The sequence below is a fragment of the Cydia splendana genome, chromosome 1 (genome assembly GCF_910591565.1).
Source record: "Cydia splendana chromosome 1, ilCydSple1.2, whole genome shotgun sequence".
NCBI lineage: Eukaryota > Metazoa > Arthropoda > Insecta > Lepidoptera > Tortricidae > Cydia > Cydia splendana.
In genome coordinates, this window is record NC_085960.1 from 9,403,892 (window position 1) to 9,429,061 (window position 25,170).

General features: G+C 38.2%; 3 protein-coding genes across 3 annotated transcripts in view; 2 read left to right on the forward strand and 1 right to left on the reverse strand.

Moving 5' to 3' along the window:
* The window catches only part of LOC134795430 (mucin-2-like), a 38,758-nt gene extending 26,989 nt beyond the window's left edge, over nucleotides 1–11,769 (forward strand). The window contains exons 3-4 of the mRNA XM_063767271.1: nucleotides 9,204–9,353; nucleotides 10,290–11,769. Of these exons, the coding sequence (XP_063623341.1) occupies nucleotides 9,204–9,353; nucleotides 10,290–11,524 (1,385 nt within the window). The 3' untranslated portion in view covers nucleotides 11,525–11,769. The remainder of the gene's footprint in view (nucleotides 1–9,203; nucleotides 9,354–10,289) is intronic.
* LOC134795173 (coiled-coil domain-containing protein 174) lies at nucleotides 11,765–16,748 on the reverse strand. Its single transcript, XM_063767008.1, has 7 exons — nucleotides 16,594–16,748; nucleotides 15,335–15,537; nucleotides 14,852–15,034; nucleotides 14,026–14,164; nucleotides 13,339–13,480; nucleotides 12,741–12,965; nucleotides 11,765–12,594 (listed from the first exon to the last, which is right to left on the reverse strand). Exons 1-7 carry the CDS (start codon nucleotides 16,636–16,638, stop codon nucleotides 11,792–11,794), a joined length of 1,740 nt encoding a protein of 579 aa, XP_063623078.1. The 5' UTR covers nucleotides 16,639–16,748; the 3' UTR covers nucleotides 11,765–11,791.
* Nucleotides 16,749–17,215: 467 nt separating this feature from the next.
* On the forward strand, nucleotides 17,216–25,170 carry LOC134795028 (interaptin-like). The gene is made up of 14 exons (XM_063766880.1): nucleotides 17,216–17,356; nucleotides 17,478–17,641; nucleotides 17,737–17,939; nucleotides 18,193–18,380; nucleotides 18,468–18,574; nucleotides 18,679–18,853; nucleotides 19,656–19,751; nucleotides 19,849–20,054; nucleotides 20,130–20,397; nucleotides 20,476–20,535; nucleotides 20,633–20,782; nucleotides 24,094–24,231; nucleotides 24,565–24,663; nucleotides 24,817–25,170. The coding sequence occupies exons 1-14, from the start codon at nucleotides 17,246–17,248 to the stop codon at nucleotides 24,919–24,921; spliced, it is 2,070 nt and encodes a 689-aa protein (XP_063622950.1). The 5' UTR covers nucleotides 17,216–17,245; the 3' UTR covers nucleotides 24,922–25,170.

A 25,170-nucleotide genomic window follows, 5' to 3' on the forward strand; every position in this document is an offset into this window, starting at 1 on the left:
TTTGTCTTTGGCAAATTATAACTGCCGTCATTTCAGATTATGCTTATTTTTTGAAACGTAATTAATTTATCCTTAATACAAGTAAACTAATCGTGATGTTAATGATTAAAATTACTTCAGTTTCCGGTGACATTTTGATCAAATACCTAAACATCTGACAATCACTCAAAACATGCTCAGAACAAAATTAAAACGCCATTTTGAATACAAGCCATTGCCTTTGTTTCACAATGATTTCCTACAGTAAAATACCACGACGCAAGCTTTACCCGATGTAGCGAGTAAGGATTGCCTCCAAGAATGCCCTAATGGTTTCCAAAATATAGCCCCTTGAAGAATTTACTATAAAACGAATGAAGTGAAAGTTCTGTTTCGTCGCCGCATGGCTGACCTTTTCTCAGCTTGCGTCTTCTATTTTTCTGTGAACCTGTCTAGTGCCCATAACTATGACCTAGTGTTTGAACTATCTAGTACAAAGGATGTGTAATGAGTCTAGCTGTCGATAGTGCGAATGGAATGGACTTAAATGTGGAAACTGTTGCTTTGAGCAAGGTAAGATTTTATTATTTTTCCTTCATTAAACAAGTTGCTCCTATTTAAAAACTGTTTCGCTTATTAGAATATCAACTAGTGAAAAGTAATTGATCACAAATTGACCTATCTATCCATAAATCTATTTGGTCTTATCGAATACAAACATTAAGGTTTCCCTAATTTCATATCATTACGCTTGTAATGTTTTTACCTAATGTAGTGAGTTGCCTTATTTTTATTCTTTGTTCAGCAACAAAACACATTTTTTTCTGCAAAACTTTAAAGTGATCAAAGTAAAAATCAGTATTAAAGGAATGACATGTTGATTTTTGATTTTATGCTGTCTGTCTAATGTAGTATCTGTTCTTCACTACATGTTTGTTTTCTGCTGCAATAAGATTTATAAAGTATATTTGATTTTTCAGCAAGCTGACAACTTTATTAGAATGAACCCCGGTATACATATATTGTTATCGAAAGAAAAGAAGTTGAAATTTAGCTGTGAAGACTCCCTCGCTATTTTCGATGAATCAAAACAACTGTGAAACGTAAGTATGATATTTCTACTATTAGACATTTACTCACTGGTTTGACCATACTGCTTTTGGAATTTGAAAAATGTTGTCGCTCTAAAAAGATGACCCGGGTCAATTTCTTTCGGAAATACTAGCTTCCTAAATTTGGAAGTGCAACATATTATAAAAATCATAATTATATGATAATGTCAACTAAAAATAAACAGGATTTCTTGCATGGTAATGAAAATTTGTTAATAAATATGTATTTTCTTTACAAAAGGATCCCGCAGTCTTCCGGTAAATTTAATACAATTTGTGGGCCTATCCCTGGACCTGTCATAAATATTCCTCTTTTTGCAATACATCTTACAATATATGCTGTTATTTTTCAGCAACCGAAACCCAATACCTAGTTGTCAGTGAGCGGAGCAAATTTCCATTGATGCCCTCATGGGTTCTTCCGAGCCTTTCAACAGTCCCCTAGTAAGTATAACACCCATGCTACTAAAAAGCTACTTTAACATATACATATGTACCTAGAAAACCGAACTTCAAAATTTTTCATCGCTCTCAAAAATAAAATAAAAATTGATTTTATTTTTATCTTGACTGTAAAGACCCTACTTGTACTAAATAATAAACACTTTTAATGACACTTATAAATAGGTTCTCTTAAATATACCCTACTTTAGCTAACTTTTATACTTTATCAATTTCAGAGTTCCCGGAGAAATGGCATCGCTCCGCAGTAACAATATGCCTGCCTTCAATGTACATCTATAGACTGTCTTCAGTCATGACAGGTATTTTATTTCATTATATAAATACCAAACTTATCATAAGCTATAAAAACTCTTAACTTATGTCTGACTCTAATATTTCAAAATAATGAGCGAAGAGGTTCCGGATGAAAGATCAGAGATATGCAAACCTCCTTTAACCTTACATCCTATTATGATTTTGTTGACTAAGTAACTTAATCTAGCTTATTTGTGACCTCACTTTATGGAAATGTGCCCTGTAAGGCAAAGATTCTCAAACTTTTTTGGATTTTGAAGAATTTAAGTACTGTCTAGTCTACTTTTGTGAAACCTAATATTTCCTATGAGTGTATTTGACAATAAAATAATGATGCGCCCCCTCTAATGAATGACTGTTGATATTTTACTACTATTATTGTACTTATTCAACTCTTTTCTCTAAGGTTTCCTAATACTTGCCTAATTTATTCCAGGCTACCAAGAACCTCTGACTTCAATACTTCAACACTCCTGTTTGATGGCCGTATCTCAAGAATTTGCTGCTAAGGTCGCTCTAGTCTTCAATGGATACAAGAAAGAAATGTTAGGTACTAGCGTGTTAGCTTAACCAATTATTGTATATTATTACTTAATAGCAATCAGAATATGATTGAAAAGTACCGTCAGCAGAACTGTACTGTAATCATAAGTTAACAGGCTACCTTCATACTACAAATATGTCTTTGTATGCACGCTGTTCGTCCGGCTAATTGGCGCGTTGCATTTCTCAATTGATTTTCATGAAATTATTTGAGCGGCTTAAATAATGACAATAAGGTACACAAGGCAGCTCGCAGGAGCTCTTATAGATAATAGTAATAACTATAACCAGTAAACTATACATATCTCAGCGCTGTTCTCGATAAATGTTGTGACTCTTAGGGTTCCGTACTGAAAAATATGTAGATAATCTTTCATACAAATGTGTATGTTCTACTTATGCTCCAATAGTGATTGCAGCATGTACTATTACTCTTTTCTTAACCTAAATATCTATAAATTGGTCTAAAAATAGTCTTAACATACGATTTCCTATTCAAATCCAAGCTCATGCATACATATATGCTCATTTTTCTTATCCTACAGTAGCAAATGTATGATGTTTTCGTACATTAATGAAATTTAAGCTTATTACTGGCATGTGTGGTTGTCATTCGGACCCACACGTGAAGCAAATAAAACCTAACAGAATTATCTGTAATATCTGTTTCTTACTCTTACTCTATGATCGACAGGCCTATCCAGGACCGTACATACATATTATGCAATCTGTAACTTAACTAGTTTATTATAGTGACAGCTTATCAGTAAACAAAGCATGTAACAAAGATGGAACTCCAATGTTATCTATCGCACACGAGTACCTAGCTATTTTTTTTTTATGATATAGAAGGCAAACTAACAGACATATACCCGGTGATGAATGATTGCCGTTTCCTCGTAAAGCCAGAGAGGTTGTAAGTGCGTTGCCGGCTTTTAAGACGGGAGCATGAGAAAGTAGTGAAATACGCCCCCTGTGCCTTAGTATTCCTGCGTGTAAATGAACAATTACACGCCCCCATAATTTTACAACTAATGTATATATTTGTAATACGCCCCCGGTTCTGTAATATTACAAGTAAGCCTACGTGAAATGAACAATTTCACGCCCCCATGATTTATCGACTAAAGTACATGTTCTTACACAACTAGATATCTTATCTGACCACATCCTAGGCTAACTTAGGTAAACTAATCTTATCTCTAGACTATGGTAACAGCCTCCTAACCCAAATTATAGTAACCCTGCCTACAAATGCTGCCTGGCAAAGGCCGTCTACCACGAATATGAGTTTCCAAGTCATGGACATTATTTGTTAATCTAAGTATGTATTTATCTATACAAGTATGTACTGCGCCGCCTAGTACCAGCAGTACAAGTTTTGCCTAGCCCCAGGCCAAATTGATATGTGAAAGATTGTCTCTGGAATATTTATTTATTTATTATTGGTACCTGCAATGAAGCTAATTTCTTAATAAATGTATGACAGGAGATAAATAAGACTGATTGTTTTCGCTTAAAATAAGCGTTAATAAGTGCTAATGTTATACTACATAGGGTTTAATTTTGTAACTTTATTTTTCAGATATCAAAGACGCAAGAAGATGGATCATTAGTAGTGATGACAAACATCTTAAGCTGAGGAATATGAAAGTAAATCCCTAATTACGGCGCGCAGAGAACGAGTAAAAAAATGTAGTACCAAACTCGTCAAGAGATGGCGCCACCTCCGAGATAGAACGCGCCAACGATGTGTCAACGTAGAATCTTGATATCCGAGATGCAAATTACTAATCGTTTTTAAATGTTAGGAGAAGATTAATGCTTGGTTGGCTGCATAAGTGCATACCCCTGCTGAGGTCTCAGCAGCTACGCACAAGTTATCAGTAATTGTACATAGTTAGTGTTTTAATAAATAAGCCGACTGATATAATTACGTTCTTTTCGTCTGCGGATAGATAACCCTTACTACAGTGGAATAGTAATAATTTTTCTTTGCGTACATAGTAACTATTGAATAATAAACTTAATGTTTCATGACTTTTATATAAGACCTTTCTACGTGTACATAATAACTATTGAATAATAAAATTAATGCTTTATGACTTTTATTTAAACCATAATAAAAACGAGTCCAAAATCAAGTGTACCCATTCCATTTCACGCCAGCAAAATGTAGCCTGGAAGGCTACTTTTACATACATATACCTTGAAGAACCGTAGTAACCCAGGTAAACTACATCCTGCGTCACGGTTTCACCAAAATGTAACTCCCCCCTTATTTATCTACCTAACCTACCTTAATATAACATTCCCTTTCGATTTACCCCTAAAATATGGCCATGTGATCGTCTAGCTAGTGGTTAGGACCCCTCTGAAGTGAACCGCAGCAACCTCAAATTCTTTAATGAGTATCAGCTAAATTTTGGACTCTGACTTTATTTATTATTACCTAGATTTTGAGAACAGATATTTATGGTAATAAAATAATTATTTATACAAGTAAGAAATAATTTAAAGAAAAATGAATTACAAAAATAGAAAATTATTAGTGCAATGTAAATGATGTCGTAAAATTTACTATAATGTATTTAAGTATTACAGCATATATGATGATATAAATATATAAAAATGTTGTTGGTAAAATCCTGCCACACCTATTAAGCTCCCGGGATAACATAGAAGCAGCACTCCTGAGATAAGCTCTTTTACACCCTAGCATTTCAAGGTTAATTATAATTAACTATCATCTTCTAAACGATGTGTGATTTAATCACACGTGCTGCTCCGTACGCCCGATGCAGGTCTGGAAGCTCTTAGTCCGATTTGCAAGTATTCATCGGAACACCTACCCTACCAGCTTAGCCAGACGGGCTATGACCAACACTTCGTAACTTAAGCGCACCTAGATGATGATGAAAAGAAGTGTCAAAGTATTCATCAGTCATCATAATTACTAATCTTTTTTATATTCAAAAGCTAGGGATGCTAATCCCTTAGTCCCATTCCCCAGAGCTGATAATCTAGACAGAATTCCTAGTTTTCTAGATGTATAAACGAAGTACCGAGTTTATTCACTAATTATTATGTTTAATCGAGGCCGAAATTGAGTATTCACTCAATTTATCCTTTGTACTGCTCTTGCCTGACAAAGGTTCCCTAAAGCAAACCGTTCTTCAATCCCAGAATAGTCTGCGTTCCTAAATCCAGATTGATAATTAAGAGATTGTGTTGTATGTTGTTGTATGTATTACCTGATTATATTACTCAGTACCTCGTCCCTACACCAGACAACCAGAAATGAAAAATAGAAATAAGAATTTATATAAATTTTGGTTCTTTCCCCATATAAATGAGAAATTAGGAATATTTAGGCAGATGAACCCTTCACCTTTTAAACACTCGTATTTTAGGATTAAGAAACCATATTTTTAAACCCTTAAAGAGAAATATATATCAACCATATCAATTGTATAGACCAGAACTAAAAAAGAACCCTAATAAACAATAAAATGAGTGTGTGATTCTACCCTAACTCTAACCATTGTCCCTAATCTAGTACATTCAAAGCATAGTTCGTTCTTACCATCGACCTAATGCTTTGTAATATACGCAAGTGTGGTCCCTACGAGAAGCTGTAAAGTTCGGCAGGCGAAACCGAGAAGGCAACCTACAGGCCAGTGTATTTGACTCCCTCCTTATCGCCCGCGGGCATGGTGGATAAGAATAAGTCGCCCTATTCCGTGTATATAAGTGGATCAGTACCCTAGCACACACACGCACTAATCACGAGGGAAACTCTGCCACAAAAAAGACTAAGTGTAATATCAGTCACGACAGAAGTCTGTCCCTGCAACCAGCACTAGCATGAACCGGAGCACCGAAATATATAAATAAATTTAATAGGGGACCTAGTCTCAATTACTGTCGACTTCAGTGGGCCCAGATTACTCCGGATGACGTGCACGTGACGTCCCCACATCCATCTAAACAGCTGGGCCTTGAGACTAGTGAGATAATTCGTCTCTTATGTTGATATAAAAGAGACGCCAAGTCCTCTCAAACTTGGAGCAATAGACTCCTAACCATCCAATCCTTTGGCACCGTTAGGCGGAGTGAATGGTTAGCTGGACAAACTGTCAGTCCAAACAATGATCTGGCTTTTAAAATAGCAAAAATACCCCATAGAAAAACACTAAAATAACTAAGTTATCACTAAATTAAACTAACTCAACAGAAAAGTGAAATTCCCTTAAACACTGTCATCTATATTTAACGTTACGAGAATTTCTTCCCGCAAAACCAAACACAGACACTATTCCCAGCCCCGGCTATGCATTGACATTGTCCCTGCATAACATGACAGCACTTAGAACACACAGCGTAGAGAAAACTTCACAATAAGTAAAAACCCACACATGGTAGTAAAGAATCTCCACAACAGTCTAAACTTAGCGTTACGACGATTAAAATCCCCGCAAAACCAAGCACAGACACAAATTCTAAGTTTAAATTCACTAGGATAATTCCAAGTAAAAACAAACAGAAAAAGTCGCGGAGAAACTTCACTTCCCCGCACTACGTTACACCCGAAAACCAGAGTCACTGCTAGCCCGGTCGAAGAATGAATGCCCCTCCCAACGCTCCGCACCGGCCTTTTATACCTTTTACTATGGCGACTGAATGGCGACATAACGGCGACATAACGGCGACTGAGCGGCGACTGAGCGGCGACTGAGCGGCGACTGAGCGGCGACTGAGTGGCGACTGAATGGCGACTGAATGGCGACTGAGTGGCGACTGAATGGCGACTGAATGGCGACTGAGTGGCGACTGAATGGCGACATAACGGCGACTGAACGGCGACTGAATGGCGACATAACGGCGACTGAATCAAAACAAAGATACTGGCGACTGAGTGGCGACTGAGTGGCGACTGAATGGCGACTGAGCGGCGACTGAATGGCGACTGAGCGGCGACTGAGTGGCGACTGAGTGGCGACTGAATGGCGACTGAATGGCGACTGAATGGCGACTGAGTGGCGACTGAATGGCGACTGAGTGGCGACTGAATGGCGACTGAATGGCGACATAACGGCGACTGAATGGCGACTGAAAGGCGACTGAATCAAAACAAACATACTGGCGACTGAGTGGCGACTGAGTGGCGACTGAATGGCGACTGAGCGGCGACTGAATGGCGACTGAGCGGCGACTGAGTGGCGACTGAATGGCGACTGAATGGCGACTGAGTGGCGACTGAATGGCGACTGAATGGCGACATAACGGCGACTGAATGGCGACTGAACGGCGACTGAATGGCGACATAACGGCGACTGAATGGCGACATAACGGCGACTGAGTGGCGACTGAATCAAAACAAAGATACTAGCGACTGAATGGCGACTGAGTGGCGACATAACGGCGATATAATAGCGACAACGGCGACATAATAGCGACATAACGGCGACATAACAGCGACATACTGGCGACATAATGGCGACATAACGGCGACATATCGGCGACATATTGGCGACATAACGGCGACATAATAGCGACATAACGGCGACATAATAGCGACATAACGGCGACATAATGGCAACATATTGGCGACATAACGGCGACATATTGGCGACATATCGGCGACATAACGGCGACATAATAGCGACATAACGGCGACATAATAGCGACATAACGGCGACATATTGGCGACATAATAGCGACATAACGGCGACATTACGGCGACATATTGGCGACATAACGGCGACATAATGGCATAAACACTATTCCAAAAGTACCAGGATGCCAGAATTGCAGAAGAGGTCGTTTGCCTCGGGCGGATAACCGACAACTGGTGTCTTATTGAGACAAACGTTTACCAAAAGTACCAGGATACCAGAACTGAGGAAGATGTCATTAACCTCGTGGCGTGTAACAAAGATCATAAGTTCCAGGTTGTTTACTAAACCATATGTCTTAAATATTAAGATTCACTATTGCTTACTTCAGAATATAAATCATGTCCTTTTTACTCACGCAGTTTAGAGAAAGACGGAGCTATTTTTAATGACATCTACGCACACATTCATAGGCAATAGTCGAGTAGTCAGTTGGAGTAGACTAAATTACGATAAAAGGGAACGTTCGAAAACTCATCGCGTACGAATTTGTAAGCATTATTTTACTTTGAGATATTTTAAGTTTATTTCTGAAAAACGTCCCTGTATTGAAGTATTTTATGTTTATTAGTATCAAATATATTATTTAAGACATCCGGAATTTAGAGAATTAATTATTTTAATATTTTTATTTATCTGATGAATTTTTAGATTTTATGTTTCGAAATTGTACTAGAGCATCAGCGTAACGGAACGTTGAGCTGTCACTGATGTTAACTGATGACAGTTTTATTGTCAACGTCAATACTAATTTGTTGTTGATTATTTCCTGAGGGTTTATTTTGTTTATTTCTAAGTTAAAATAAAGATAAAAAAGAAAGAAAGACACGTGATACCTATTATGGATTACCATGGAATTGCTTCAAGTTTCAACTGTTAGAATATTCGATGGAATCATGAATGAAATATGCGACTGAAGAGGTCTTTAGTTTTACAAGGTATTTCCTTTTATTTTCTGTGTTTCAATGAAAAAGGTGGTTAATACTAGGCAATAGGCATACGACTAGTCACAGTAACTAGAGTAGGCTTACTCGTATATGGAACGACTTGAATACAGTCTCCCCCTCTAACATTTTCTCCTCATACTTCATTGAAGAAAACCTAAAAGTTTGATAGATCGTTCTACCTTCAGGGGCGTCTCCGGAGACCCGTTGCTACTGGTGCGGGCCGCTGGCGGAGCAGGTGCACCGCAGCCGGCGCTCGGCGCCCTGCGGCGCCTCCGACCACGTCACCGTGTGTGAGCCCGGCTACAACTACTGTGCGGTCGTCACTACTTCACCACGTTAGTATTATTGACTTCTTTAACTCCGGAGTGAAGCGAAAGTAATCGTGGATGTAGGCAATCCGTTTTATAGAACTCGTAAAGCCGAGATGGGTTAGTGGGCAAAATGAAGTTTTGATTTTAGAGTTGATTAAAACCGGGCAAGTGCAGGCCAAGTTTACATATGATAGGTACGAAAAACACAAAATCAAAAATCGTAAAAACAAAAAACACCTCTTCAACAGCACTCAGATTAACTCTGGCCACGCTAACATAGCACGAACGAACTTGGTAGTAGATACAGTCAGCAGCAATAGTTGCTAAGCGGGCGAGGTGTTCAAAATGATTTTTACGCGACTTTATTGTTAAGAGATTAAGAGCGCGTCAAAGTAATTTTGAACACCACGCCCGCTTAGCAATTCTGCTGCTGACTGTAAGAAATGCATACCCACATGTCCTACATATCCCTATCACCTCCATACTTGACGTACCTACCTCTTGTCATAAAAACTTAGCGTGGCCCGACTATAGGTAAGTGTAGTTTCCAATAGGTAGGAGTAATGACCCAATTGCCGATAATTAATTCATATGACAGCAGTCGCAGTTGTTGAATAGGTAAATGATGCAGCAAACAACTTCTTTTTCTTCCGATGCTCATTACTAATTCACAAAATTGGTACAACATCAATAACCTAATCAAAGAGGCACTTGATATCGATATTTATCCATTGCAACTGTGGGAAGTAGCATACATATTACCTACCTATGCTGCTGTAGGTACGCCTGTAAAGTGTACCTAGGTTTCGTTTTGTAACAAGCACAACCTATTAAGTATTACAAGTTATGAGTGAATTAAACGTACGTACGAGTATATATGTAGGTACTCTGTATTTACCTATGTGTGTAGTGATGCAAAGCCTAAAACTTAATAAAGGGTCGTATATTTTTACATTTCAGCTCGAGTGGAGTCGCGATACTGCGTAAAGGTCTATCAGGATGAGTGCTACCCGGTCTATTGCAACTCGACCAAAACGTGGAAGATGACCTGTCCATGCCGGGGCGACCTCTGCAATGGACCTAACACTGAGAGAGAGAACGAGGCCTTCGCTCTTCTCCCCAAACTAGTAGCAAAGACACATAATGCACGGATCAAAAAAAGAACAGCTAATGCAGCACCACATTTGATAAAGCATGAGAGGAAAAACCGAATAATCAGCGACTATGACGCAGAAATTCACAATATGTCTAATGTTAGTGCTAACGAGATGAATAACGTTACGCATGATAATAAACTTATTGTAACTGAAAATGATGCTATATCTAACATTGATGGTAATCTGAATTCGCAATCCGGAAATATGCAGTCAGATCAACCAGTCAATATAATAGTTGAACATCACAGTGAAGATAACACTCAAAGTACTGTTGCTAACATAGAGAATATGCAGACATCTACTGTTGTAAATAATCAACTTATCGAAATTGAGATTCATGTCAGTGACCCAACAGAAAAACCGAGTGCCATGAAAGGAGACGAGCGACCGTGCACAGACTCTACAACTACGGCGGAATCCAACGAAGCAGGTAAAAATACAGAGCATATAAAAGTTGAAGAATCGTCTATGGCTACCAGAGTTAAAAGTATGTTAGAGACTGAGGCTGCTATGAAAACCACAGGAAATATAAATGCTGTTGAAAGCGAAACGATGAAACCAACGGAAACTGTTCAACAGCCTGCTATAGAAACAAGATCCGCAGACAAATCCCATGCTGAATCACCGGCGAGCACTACAGAAATCATGCCAAATGATCAACCCATGAATTCTATTGATCAAATGCAAAATGATGCTCCATTTGTAAGCCCAACAGATACTGTTAATATAAAAACTACAGAAATAATTAAAGTGGATCAACTGCCAACTAAGGACACTGTGAAAGCAAGTAGTGGAATTCCTACAGCAGAAGCTCTTCAACAAAACGGGAGCCCTCCTGTGTCTACAGCTCCTATTCTAGTTACAGAAAAACCTACTGAACCTTCAACTACCGAAGCCACGACAGTCCCCACCATTTTGACCACTCGGGAGCCAATAACAATACAGACAACTACACCAGCGCCCCGTCGTAAAAACAGCTCAGTACGAATAAACTTTAGTTACACGCTAATAGTACTAATTTGCTTAGTATATTTGTAGATTATTTTTATACTTGCATAACTCACAAATAGCCGTATCATATAAACAAATGTAATATTGATCTCTATTCCAACAACTTTATAACAGTTGAAGGTGTCAGTTCTAAGTGGTATTTTATTATGGATTTTATTTCAAACACATTAGTGTTCATCATTGTGATATTAGTGTAGTTTACAGTAAAGTTATAGCTATAAACTAATTGGCAATGCTATTTCAATACTGCTATGAAATAAAACTTGCACTTACATTCGTATCTTTTATTAAAAATTAATCAAATGTGAAGTCATAATTGGGAGGTATACGTTCTCTGCTTGATTTAGGTTTCAAGCTTTTGGATCCCTGAGCATATGCTTCTCTGATATCCGATTCGAATGGTTTGTGATTTTTAGTTTTTTTAGACGCAGGTCCATAGTAATCATATGTTGGAGGCGGAGCTATTTGCGCATGGTGGGAATTATGTCTTCTTTTCTCCGAGTCTTTCTGTCGTTCATCAACTTCTTCATCACTAATTTCATTTTGTATAGGAGTTGGTTCACTGGTTTTTACAAAGTTTTTATACTGCACATTAGGTTTAGATTTTTTGCTCGTAAAATATAAACCTTTTTGTTCAGGTTCTAAATCGCTTATAATAGGAGGTGGGGAAGCATTTTCTATGGGTCTTACATCTGACCACATGGGTGGCGGGGGAGTTTTGACTTTGGGCCTTTCATCTGACCGTGAATTCCTGGAAGACGGAGACCTATCAGAAGATACCACGTTACCTTTATCATCAAAGAAATTATTTGCCTTGTCTCTGCTGGAGCCTTGTATGGGAGCGAATTCGTCTAGCCTTTTCGCTCTTTGCTGCTCAACATACTCTTCTTGCGTCATTTCCCGGAATTTCTTTAGTTTTCCTTCAATACCGTCTTTACCAATGTCCCATTCTCTGACGTAAGCCTCTCGCAACTTTTGTCTCTCTTTCTCTTGTTCTTCTTTAAGTTTGTTCTCTCTTTCTTTCGCAGCGGCTTCAGCTTCATCCTTTTGTTGCGTCAAAAATTCTAAGAGACACGTTGTGAAGTCTTTTTCATCCTCTGTAAATAAACAAAACGCAAGAATTAAAAAGTAGTAATAACAGCTTTTTAGAGCAAACCAGCGTCGTCAAACTCGGTTAATTTACTATCGTTACGAAGAGAAATACCCTCGATGTACGCGCTAGACGCTACAAATGGGTAGTCACCTTTGTCGGGTTCCTCGGGCGGCAGGCCGGCGCGGGCGCGCTGGCGGGCGCGCGCGGCGGCCACGCGCGCGGCCAGCAGCTGGTCGCGCCGCGCGCGCCGCCGCTCCGCCTCCTGCTGCGCCGCCAGCGTCTCCAAGCGCTCCGCCTTCAGCGCCTCCATCTGCTTGCGCCGCTCGGTCTCGTCAGTGCTGAACGAGAAGTAGCCGACGCCGTGGATGCGGGCCTCTGTAACCAGTGTACGAGTGGGTCCAGTCATCGAACTAGAGATACCGATTTATAAGAGAGCGATTAGGTATGAAGGTTCGAGTGACCCGATTTGTTAACAAAACAAATACGTAAGTAGATGGCGGCATAGTACTTACCTCCTACACTTGTTTTAACTTCGTAGTAAGTAAATGCTCACGAGTGACTCGAACTCGAACGTCATTTTTATCACCATTAAAGTAGATGTAGGTACTAGTAAGAAATTTGAAATTTAAAAATGAAATTTAAGACGATTCAAATCTCATTCCGTATTTAACATTTTTACTGAGTCAAATCTCTAGTCAGTTACCTATACAGGAAAAAATGTCTTACAACTTCAAAGTATCATACAAACCATCAAATAGCAAGTCTTGGTAATGTATGTCCTTGTCTTTAGCGAGTAGCTCTTGTTCCTTCTGGTTCCATTTTTCACGCAAAGACTGCAAATAGTCATTCGTTTTTTGCACCAATAGTGGTTTCTCAACTCGAGGAGCTTCCTGGAATACAAAAAATGAAATATTAATTTAGTTTTAAGCAAACCAAACCAAAAAATATTGCTAAATGAGACTCTTATAAAATATAAGTTAACACGTTTTTAAAAACAGGAACGCACATGTGGCGCGACTGGAGGCTTTTTACAAAACACTAGGTACCAGTAAGCTGGCAGGTTGTGTATTTGAGCCATCATTCATAGCATGGAATTAAAACACAATTATCTACATTCGCGTGAAACAAAAAAGACCGGACAAGTGCGAGTCGGACTCGCCCACCGAGGGTTCCGTACTTTTTAGTATTTGTTGTTATAGCGGCAACAGAAATACATCATTAAAATTTCAACTGTCTAGCTATCACGGTTCGTGAGATACAGCCTGGTGACAGACGGACGGACGGACGGACGGACAGCGGAGTCTTAGTAATAGGGTCCCGTTTTACCCTTTGGGCACAGAACCCTAAAAAATATTTAGTACCCTTCTTACTATTTTACATACATTAATTTTAATTAGTTTAATTACGTTACATTAGTATCACAATTATCACATACATTCTGAGGTGTTTCATCCCTCGTGCCTTCCTGTTCCCTGGCCATGGCGCGCATGAGTTCCTGGTCGCGCTTGACGTACAGCTCTAGGTCGGACTTGTGACACTTGCGCGTCCTGCCCAAACAGTCTGTGAATTCGGTCCTGTAACCATCACGCACGTAAATTACATGCAAGGTACTGGCATAGATCTATTGATTACGTAAGATGTGTTAAGTCTAAGATAATTTCGTGCTTCGAATATAACAGCTAATCGAGATGGCGCTTTGCGCGCGTCTGTGCGGAAAGAGAAGAGTCGTAGAATGTATGGGCTCCCCTGACCCCTACATTTCACGACTCTTCTCTTTCCGCAAAGACTCTAAGTTTGATAGTCGAAAGTTGACATTTGACAGTTCAGTGATCACAAGGCACGGAACATATGATGGAGTGCAGAGCCATCGGTTTCGGCTGTTAAACGAGCAGGCACATTTATTCTTGAACTGCTCCTCTATAACAGTTAATAACTCTTTGTTACTGGTAGTGGTGGCTATGTGCAAGGTGCAAGGCACTGGTTACATTCTTGTTTATTGATATAATCTGTGATGTGACCAATACGACCTTCAAGCCTTCAAGAAATGAGCGTACTCCCATCTCCCATCTTAAAGGCCAGTGACACCCTCTGGTGTCCACGGGTGACAGTGATTGCTTACCATCAGGCGATTCTTCTGCTTGTTTGCCTCTTATCATAAACAAAACAAATCTTTGAAATCTTATATACATTTTCTTAATTCAACTGTTATTGCTGCATTAATACTGCATAAGCTTGTCAAGTAAAAAGGTACTGTAACATACCATTCATTGTCATCATCCTCAACACCCGGATACACATAATTCTCGGGTAGTAGACTGGGCTCTTGTTCCGCCTCCTGCAGCTTTTTGGACTGGAAGTCCACCAGAAATCTACCACTCAACTCTGAATTGCCAGAACTGTCTGCAAGGTGCTCATACAACTCTGCCTTTTTTTGCAATGCCTGTCTGAGGGAAATACATAATATAATGAGAAACAATACATTAAATACAACATTAAAAATACCCACCTGTTAGAACTAATCAACCAAGAATTCGATGCATTGCATCCTGCAGCCACATAAGTGCCACAGTGGGTTTGTTAAAGTAATCAAAACATATTGTACCACATAGATTAGCTGATTTGGCCATGTTTTCAGGATACTAGCTTGTCATATAAATTGTAGGCATATTAACATGACTAACCATATGGGGATTAATGAAGAGCTACTTCAAAATAAATTGATGAGATATTAACATTTAACATACTTAGCTTTTCTACATGCTTCAAGTTCTTCAGTGTCAACTGCTTTAAGATTGTCTTTAAAGGTCCTTTTCTCCTTGTCTTTATCATTTTTGCTGCTAGTCTTGGCAACTGGAGGTTTATAGTTTTCAACTCTATGCTGTGGCAAATGTTTCTTCTCATGTACCTCTTCCTGTTTCTTTAATAATTCTGCCTTCAAACTTAATAACTAAAACAATAAGGTAATAATAATAGACCTAACCGATATTTATCAGTTTCATCCTTTACCATAATGGGTACTAACTAATCTGGTGGTAATATTAAAACCACATGCTAAAATTTGTAAATAATTTAGTTTTATTTGTTTAGTAGGCCATCATACCAATGCTTGGAGTTTTGCAGACGATTAACAGATTAAAGTACTTACCTATACAGTACATATTATGAAAAAAAAGAACAGACAATGTTAATTTACTATTGTGATTAGTTGTATTATATGATTCCTAAAGGTTCCAGTACACAGTGGTGAACGATGGGCCATGCTGCGCCATCACCATCTGGCTGGACTGGCCGTCAGTTGTCAGACGTGGTGGACAATCGGGAAGTTGTCAGTTTTTGGCACACTTCAAAGTAATTGTGGCGTACCGTGGCCGGTGGTGTTCACACAGTCGTCATTGTTTGTTTAGTTTATCACTGACAGCTTGAATTTTTGACCGCTTCATTAAATGTTGATAGCCCAAATTATCGTGAAGTAATGAAGAGACTTTTCAGTTTATAGATTTATATCAATCAGAGACCCGCTGTTTTGTATATTGTATGTATATGCATGTATACATATGTATATGCACCACTGTGTGAACATCTACGTGATATAGGCCTACAGTTGCGCGTAGCAAAGCATGGCTTGGCATGGACCATCCTTGACCACTGTCACAGAATAAATAATAGTACTACCGTACAGAAAGGAAACTTCCTACAAAACCGAAGTTTGACAGCGGTTCAGAGTCGAATCATACTATCCCTTTCTAGTATATGGCACTATCCCTTTCGGCTATTTAGGGTTGTCAAAATTCAAGTGATTATCTTATCTGTGGTCGTGCACGCAAAAGGAAGTCAAGTGGTGCTAACCCTAATAATTGCTCGGAGCAATGCTGAGCCGAGCGGAGCCGAGTTTGGCCGAAGTCAGGAGTTTCGCACCCCTGCCACTATGTACTGGAGCCTTAATATTCCACAAACCAAGGGTTCATTGAATAGTTTTAAGTAAAAAAAATATGAATCCACTTACCGATGACTTATTGAAAGAGATCTTTTTTGATCCCTTGTCATTCATGATTAATCAACTAATTTTTACAAGAAAATAAATACTTATATTAAAGAAACATTTTGCAATCAGATTAGAATTAAATAATTTATAAATAATGACACTAGATGTCAGAACAAAGCATAAGTCTGACCTGACAGTAGCGTTTAATGTTGCCACGGGACAATATAGATTTTAAGTTTTAAAGCCGTAACACACTATCGCACTGCATCGCGACCTTGGTGCGTCGCACCCATAAGTGAGAACGAGAAACAGATATCTCTTTCTCGCTCTTACTTATGGGTGCGACGCACCAAGGTCGCGGTGCGGTGCGATAGCGTGTTACCACTTTTAAGTTCGCATTTTCACCAAAGGCAAGTCAAGCCTAAAATACCCGAATAGTACTCATGTACAAGATCATTTTTTTGTTTCTATTGGACTCGCTTACTTTTTATTCGTTTGTTAAAATATTTCTTCATTAATTTCTTGATTCGCTAAAGGCTGGAAGGTCTAATGTTTTCATTTGTTTTCTTAATTTTTTTAATTAAAAAATTATCCCGCTTCCCTCCATTTTTCAAAAGCACCGCCATATTTTTTTCGCTTTTGCAATACATATTTAAATTAAGCCATCATCACCATGAATATCGCCGATATTGAAAAAGTTGCTAATCGAAAACGGATTAACGCTGAAGCAGAAAAGTTACGAGAGAAAGTCAACAAGGAGACTGCTAATATTATTAAGCTTAAGGTATGTGAATACTTTTAGTAAATACCTATGCTTTTAGTCAACAACTTCTGTAAACTATTTTCCGTGATATTTTTCTATGACTATTTAACTTAATATATTACTTAATTGTTTTTATGAAAAGGTTGCCCAAGATACAGCATACTGGGACTTGAAAGAAAAACTTCATCAACTCGAAAACAACCATGAGCGTCTCCAGCAGAATATGGTTGAGGTGCAAATGCAGCATGAAGCCATTTCGAGTCAATACCAAGACGAGCTGAGACTACGGCCTGAAACATTAGACAAGTAAAAACTTCAGGGATTGACAACCTTTTTTGACACGAAAAGTTAACAATTGCGGCACGTTGCATATAATGTTACTATTTTTTATTTTTATGTAGGTTGGGCAGTACTCGTGAGATCTGCGATGTTCTAGAAGAATACAGCGAGCGGCTTAAAGCAAGCGTGAACCGTTGCAAAAATGACCAAGCAACGCTAGCTGAGGCTTATAACAAATCCAGCCAGCTTGTTAGAGAAATTAAAGACAAGCAAACCCAGTGTGAAGAGAAGAACTTGCAGATTATCAATAATTTACAAGAGAAAGGTTAGAAAAATTCATTACTTTGTCTTTAATTAGTTGCGTTATTTTATATTTATAACCAGGGCATTTTGAATCCCGTTGTATCGATTATAGTTTAATAGTTCAACTTTAAGACTATTGATATATATTCTGCCAGTAAAATAATTCGCTTTGGTTCTTAGCCGTCATTTTCTCTTTAATTAGTCCATTTAATAAATGAAAGCACTTACATAATTTTGGCACAAATATAAGTGCCGTTATTGTATTTACTTTGTAGTAAAACTTCTTGCTGACCACAAGGAGCAAATGTCCCAAGTATTAACGTCATCGAAACAGCAACTAGATTCAGAGTTGAATGATGCTCGAACTAAACTTGCCACTGCTCTTAACCAAAAAGACGAGCTGTTCGTAGCTTTGAATGACTTGAGCAGAAAGCTGGATCATACTAAACGTGAACAGGAAAAGGTAAATAGTATACACACAAAATTCAGGTATTCGGTACAAAGGCAAAATCTGGTAATAGAATAAAAAATATATATTTGCAATTTTCAGAAAGATGATAATATCGCTAGCTTACAATCAGATATGAAAAAATGCATTCTTGAATACAATAATCACATCACGGAGACGAAGAACGTTAACTCTCAACAAGAAAAAGTGTAAGTTGGTTTAGATTTAATGCATTTTTATAAAAGTTTATTTTACCTAATATTAATAGCGGTATTAGCAGTGCATACAATAAATTTTAATCAATTTGTTTTAGACTGAAAGAATGTACGGCAGCCAACGAATCTCTAAAGAAAGTGCTCCAGAACCAGGAACAATTTACTCAGTCGATTTGTGATCAGAATAATAAGCTACAAGAGAAAATTTCGAGTTTGGAAGAGGAACAGATATCCAGCTCTGAAAAAATTAAAGATTTGGAAACAAAGCTAGAGGCAAATATATGTTTTTTATTTTTAAATAGAAGTTTACTTTATGTTCCCAACTATGTAGTAGTAAAGCAAAGCTAGAAGATTTAAATTCAAATTCAAAACATATTTATTTCATAGTTTGGATGTTACATACGTGAAGTACAGTGATCCCCACACTAGGCTTAGCCTGTGACGTGGGGATCTAAGCCAATTAAATCACAACGATAGCGATAAGCGTTGTAAATTAAATCTTCTAGCGTTGATATTGCTAATAAAGTCGCTATTTGAGATGATTGTTTATCAATAACTCCGCCAGCAAGGTAAAACTTTAGGATATAGTTGAATAGCTGTTAATTCCATTAAATTTAAATACTTAATTCAATTAGAGTCTTAGGTTAGGATTTTACAATGTGAGTATAAAAGTAAAATATAAAAACTACAAAACATTACAAAAATATATAAACACATTATAAAAAACCTAACCTAGGGTGCCGCCGGCAGCGGGGCAGGGTCCAAGCTGCCGGTGGTCAGGGCCGCAGAGTGAGTAACCGACGTACTATACGCGCCGTGTCCAAAATTACCGCCCTCTGCATCTGACCCTTGATCCAACCACCCAGCGAGAGTCTCTCTAGGTGTTGGTCGAGACTCTTCGCTATGAGACCGTTCGCTGACACTACTATAGGAACAATGATCGTCGAGTCAACATCCCACATGGCGGTTATCTCGAGAGCTAAGTCTAGGTACTTGCTGGACTTGTCCTTATTATTAAATTTAAATTATTATTACGTCGATAATATGTAACCAAATAACATAATATATTCCACAGGAATCCAATTTGGAGTGTAGTAAACTGGTGAAAAATATTGAAGCGCTAAATGAGAAAACAGAACACTTAAAAAATCAGATTGACGAGAAAAAAATGGTAAATATTATTACAATAAAATATTCATATTATCAAGTAAATTAATAGTGTTCTTAATTTCAAGTATGAATAATTATCTCAATTGTTTTATTTCTAGCTTTTAGAACAATCGTTGATCGAACAACAAAACTTGAAAGGTCAAGTATTGGCCCTGGAAGAGCAGAAATCTGATATTGTCATTGAACTCAACAATGCTACCCAAGAATTGGAATTGAAATTCGTTAAAATTGAGGAATTGACTTTAACCGTCCAAGACTTACAAGCTAAGATATCTGAAATGGAAACTACCCTGGAGAACAACAAGTAAAACAGTATTTATTAAGAACATATATTAGTGGCTACAGTGGCGTAGATTGTAAAGGTTATAATTGTTTTCAGAGCCGATAACGCGAACAAGATCGAAGAGATTAGTGTTATTCTGGAAACCAAAGTAAAACTTATTGTAGAGAAAGACAAAGAGTTGGATTGTAAAGCATCTACTATCAACAAGCTCATGTCTGATCTAAAGAACGGTACTGACGCTAGGACTAAATTAGAAAATAATATCGAGAAAATGAAGAAGGATATGGAAACTGACAGGGATATTACAAAAGAGAAGGAAAATACCTTGACGAAGAAAATAGAACAAATGGAGAATGCTGCTAAAGTATCTTGAATATCGTTTTTTTAAGTTGTATATCATTAATTAGTGGCTCAATATAAGAATATTTCCTTTTACTTCCAGGAAAGAGAAATCGAGCTATCGAAACAAATGTCCATAATTTTGGAGACCCGCAAAGAAAAGGTATACTTTCTCAACATTTAGCTACTGGTAATGTACATGTTACAACTACAGTGCAACCGTGTCAAAATCACGAATTGTTTTTATTGTTTACTTACAGGATCGACTGCAAGAAAGGTTGAAAAGTATGCAAAATACAATAGATAATATCGAAAAAGAAGTAACAGGGCGCTCTGCATCGCAATCGACGCGCCAGCCCACTGAATTAGATGATAATGCAAGAATGATGAAGCCAGCACCAACAATTAAGGTTTAGAATAGCATAATCTATCTATACATATAATAAAGCTGAAGACGGTCGAAAGTCTGTACATGGAAGATATTTTAAAAAAAGTTGGCTGGGGATACTTAAAGTAGCTAACACACTATCGCACCGCACCAAGGTCATTGTGGGACGCACCCATAAGTAAGAGGGAGAAAGAGATATCGCTGTCTCCCTCTTACTTATGGGTGCGTCCCACAATGACCTTGGTGCGGTGCGATAGTGTGTTAGCTACTTTAGGCCGTAACAGACTATCGCACCGCACCGCGACCTTGGAGCGGTTCTAGGAATAGCTCGTACTGGCGTGGGCTTCCACACTATAGCACCGAACCGTCAAAACGGTGCGATCCTAGCTTACAGACTGCCGCACACGTGCGCCAGTGTTGCCAAGTGTCCCATATTTCCGTGTTTTTCAACGAATTTTTGCAATGGAATCCTTTAAGATTGAATTTCAATTAATGTGGTTCCGCTTTTTTAGAGGTAGATGAAGGGCGTGAGGTAATATAATACACCTTTTTCCATGAAAATCTTAAAAAATCTGTGTCTTTTTAAAGCACTGCTTCCACATTTTTGTTATTTCATCGACTGGCTACATTGCCGTTCACTGTCATAATTTGAAAATGACAGCTGTCAATCGGTGCGATGGAGCTTACACACTAGGGAAATTGGTACGGAGCGCACCAGTATTATTATTCCACTGTCATAATTTGAAAATGACAGCTGTCAAACGGTGCGATGCAGCTTACACACTAGGGAAATTGGTGCGGAGCGCACCAGTATTATTATTACCTGTCAGTTGGTGCGACGTGCATGCCCACCGCACCGCTATTAATAATAATTATGTGCGATGGAAGCTTACACACTATCGATAAATGCTCCGCACCGCACCAAGGTCGCGACCGTGCGGTGCGATAGTCTGTTAACGCTTTTAGAATCGATAACAGAACACGTTCCAAAAGTTTTTAGAATTTATGTCTGTTTGTCTGTTTATCTGTTTGTCTGTTTATTTGAACGCGCATCACGTGAAAACGGCTGAACGGATTTTGATGAAAACTTTACTAATCTGTCGAAAAAATCCCCGGCCAGGTTATAGGCTTTAAAAATTCAACCCCTAAAAGGGGGGGTAGCCACAACACTCGATTGACTTAAGTTTGCCCCTGAATCTTATATGGCGCTACTTAGGAAGGAGGGGCAAACTTTTTTCAAATATGTGCTACCACTATTGAGTACCCTGGTAAACTAACAGATGGCGCTGAATTTAATACGTTGTGACATGAATAAGCCACCGAGGAAAGATTTTGCCAAATTAACTCTAATTTTAGAACAGGGGGTACGGATATCAACAAAAATAATTGAATAATTATGTTGATTTAATAAATTAATATTTACAACAAAATTAAACGACAGTAAATTAATTGCCTCTCATTGCACAGTCTTTTGGGGAACTGAGTAAACATTAATTAATAAAGAAAACTAAAAATGAGTTTACATAGTTACATAGTGGTAAAATAAACACACATAATTATCAACACGCGTATAATTGCATAATTAATTAAAATTATTAATTTTCTCCATCATTCTATATTATACCTAATCGCAATTATATCGCACCCATATCAAATCCATATTCATACAAGGTGGGTACTTTGAAAAAAAAACATTGACCTCTATCATTTGCAGTGCCGGATTAACCATTTTAGGCAAAATAAGCACTTGCTTAGGGCACCACGTCTAGGGGGCACCAAAACCGTAGGCAAAAAAAAGCGCAATCTGCATCAGCATTGCAGTGGTCGTGGAGTAGGTACCTACATGAAACTTTTATACGTGTACAAGTACCCATCTAATAACGTCCCATCCCTTCTCTGTATGAAATCCTGGATTCGCGCCTGGTTAGGACTAAAAGTAAAAATGTACAACTGTCTATCAAACTGCGTTTTTTATATCGAAAAATTTTCGCGCTCGCTTCGCTCGCGTTTCCAATAACATTATAAGATATGATAAAAGTGACATTCGGGTGGGGACTGCAGCAGAATTACTCTGATGCAACGTTACTGCTGCAGTACTATCAATTTTCGTGATAAAATGATGTGACTGATTTCCATACTAAAAATAAAAATGTACAACTGTCTATCAAATTGCGTTTATATATCGAAAAATTTTCGCTCTTGCTTCGCTCGCGTTTTCAGTAACATTTTAAGATATGATAAAGGTGACATTCGGGTGGCGACTGCAGTAGCATTACTCTGATGCAACGTTACTGCTGCAGTACTATCAATTTTCGTGATAAAATGATGTGACTGATTTCCATACTAAAAGTAGAAATGTACAACTGTCTATCAAATGCGTTTTTATATCGAAAAATTTTCAATAACTTTCTAAGATATGGCGACTGCAGCAGCATTACTCTGTTGCAACGTTACTGCTGCAGCACTGTCAATTTTCGTGATAAAATGATGTGACTGATTTCCATACTAAAAGTAAAAATGTACAACTGTCTATCAAATTGCGTTTTTATATCGAAAAATTTTCGCCTCTTTCTAACCCTATGTGTTAGAACGAGACTTCCGCTTGTAAATTGTAACTTGTAGCTTTATAAAATAGGCCACAGGCCGCTTCGCTTTCGCTCGCGTGCGTATATCTTACTGTATCATCCGATATACATCTACTACTCTGTCGTTTAAATCACGTGTAAAATTTGAATAAGGGCGAAAAAAACTATTGATTTTGGAGTGTAGTTTTATTTAGTGGTTCCTAATTGTAAAATATTTTATCTGGACTGCAGTCCTCTAGCATATCCATCTGTCAATTTTACTTCAAGGTCCGCCTCCAGGGGAGAGGGTGAGAAATTAGGATTAGTAATTAGCCGCTTACTGACACAGACCGAATTCCACGCGGGCGGAGCCTTAAGGGGCCCACTGATTAACAGTCCGCCGGACGGTATCGGCCTGTCAGTTGTTCGGAACTGTCAAAATTTTGTTCTAACTGACAGGCCGATGCCGTCCGGCGGACTGTTAATCAGTGGGCCCCTTTAGGCACAGCTAGTTATATATATTTACTTTTTAAACACGCCTTACCCCACATTATTTTTAATGAATAGTAGAGTTAAACCAAGCTCAGTTGGCAGCGATTTTGGTAGCCCAGATGGTGCAAGTGTTATTTAAACGTCATAATTCTATAGAAGTTTGACGTTTAAAATAACGTTTACACCGCCTGGGCTATCAAAATCGCTACCAACTTAGCTTGGTCTAACTCTAGGCAACTTAGTATTAACGGATTGACTGAATTTGTTTGGTTAACAGAGAGTTGGCACCCCTGCTCCGAAGAGTATCCAGAAGCCATCAGTGTCTACAGCGCCGAAAGAACAATCTAAAAAACTAGACAGCGCACTCTATAAATTTTTAAGCGACAGCGATATGGAAACCGAGCTAATGGCTGACGTAAGCTAAAAAGAAACGTTATACATACATATATTAAAACTAACATCAAATTTTGAAACATTACCGATAATTTTGGTATGTCTTTAGGGTCGGCAACGCGCATGTACCACCTCTGGCAATATTTCAGGCGTGCATTCCATAGGCAACGCTGACTGCTTACCAGGCAGGCTATATATATATATATATATATATATATATATTTTTATTAATTTACACAACATATTCCACATTATCATACAGAGCTGGTTCCTACACTAGGGCTTGCCTATGTCGTATGCTCTTTTGCCACCAACGTGGGATAAAAAATGAATCTTTTCTTAATTACTGTTACAGCCAGCTCAAATAAATCGTCATTTTGATGCAATGACGCGTGGTGAGAGAGTATCGCCGTTGAGCTTTAAACGACGCGCTCCTTGTCCGGGAGCTCTTGATGTGAGCATATTGTTTTCATTTATTTTTACCGTTTACCACGCATAGCTTAACATTTTCAGAACTGTGACGGAATCTAGTTCTTAGCTGCAAACAATGTATCCATAATGGTGCAAATTTGATGAAAAATATTAAGTATATTTATTTTTATTTCAGGAAATAATATCTCTGTCTCCATTGAAAGAATCAAAGAACAAACGCTCCATATTCAAAAACAAGCGGCCGGAAAACAAAGCCAAGAAATCGAAGCACACCGAATAAATCAATTCGTACAATTTCTGGATTACTCAACGAACTCTAAGTTAGATTGGTTGGGTTGTTTTTTTCAATATTTTGTTTTATGATATGTTCAGTGTTTAATCCTTATATTTTAACCAAATTAATACTCATTTTAAACTTGAACCAATGTTGCAGGACCCCTGAACATTAGATTGATTTGGTCCTAGAATATTGATTGTTTTCCTTCTTTCTAATACTTTAAATGGAATTAAGATTAATTAAATTGTTACT

What these genes read in the sequence shown, in the direction of transcription:
- LOC134795173 (XM_063767008.1), bottom strand. Translation starts at nt 16,638, where the DNA reads ATGAATGACAAGGGATCAAAAAAGATCTCTTTCAATAAGTCATCG. An exon ending in TCTCTTTCAATAAGTCATCG is followed by an intron (nt 15,538 to 16,593) that starts GTAAGTGGATTC and finishes TTATTGTTTTAG; the next exon opens with TTATTAAGTTTGAAGGCAGA. An exon ending in CCAAGACTTGCTATTTGATG is followed by an intron (nt 12,966 to 13,338) that starts GTTTGTATGATA and finishes CACTGGTTACAG; the next exon opens with AGGCCCGCATCCACGGCGTC.
- LOC134795028 (XM_063766880.1), top strand. Translation starts at nt 17,246, where the DNA reads ATGAATATCGCCGATATTGAAAAAGTTGCTAATCGAAAACGGATTAAC. An exon ending in CTAAACGTGAACAGGAAAAG is followed by an intron (nt 18,381 to 18,467) that starts GTAAATAGTATA and finishes TGCAATTTTCAG; the next exon opens with AAAGATGATAATATCGCTAG. An exon ending in ACTACCCTGGAGAACAACAA is followed by an intron (nt 20,055 to 20,129) that starts GTAAAACAGTAT and finishes AATTGTTTTCAG; the next exon opens with AGCCGATAACGCGAACAAGA.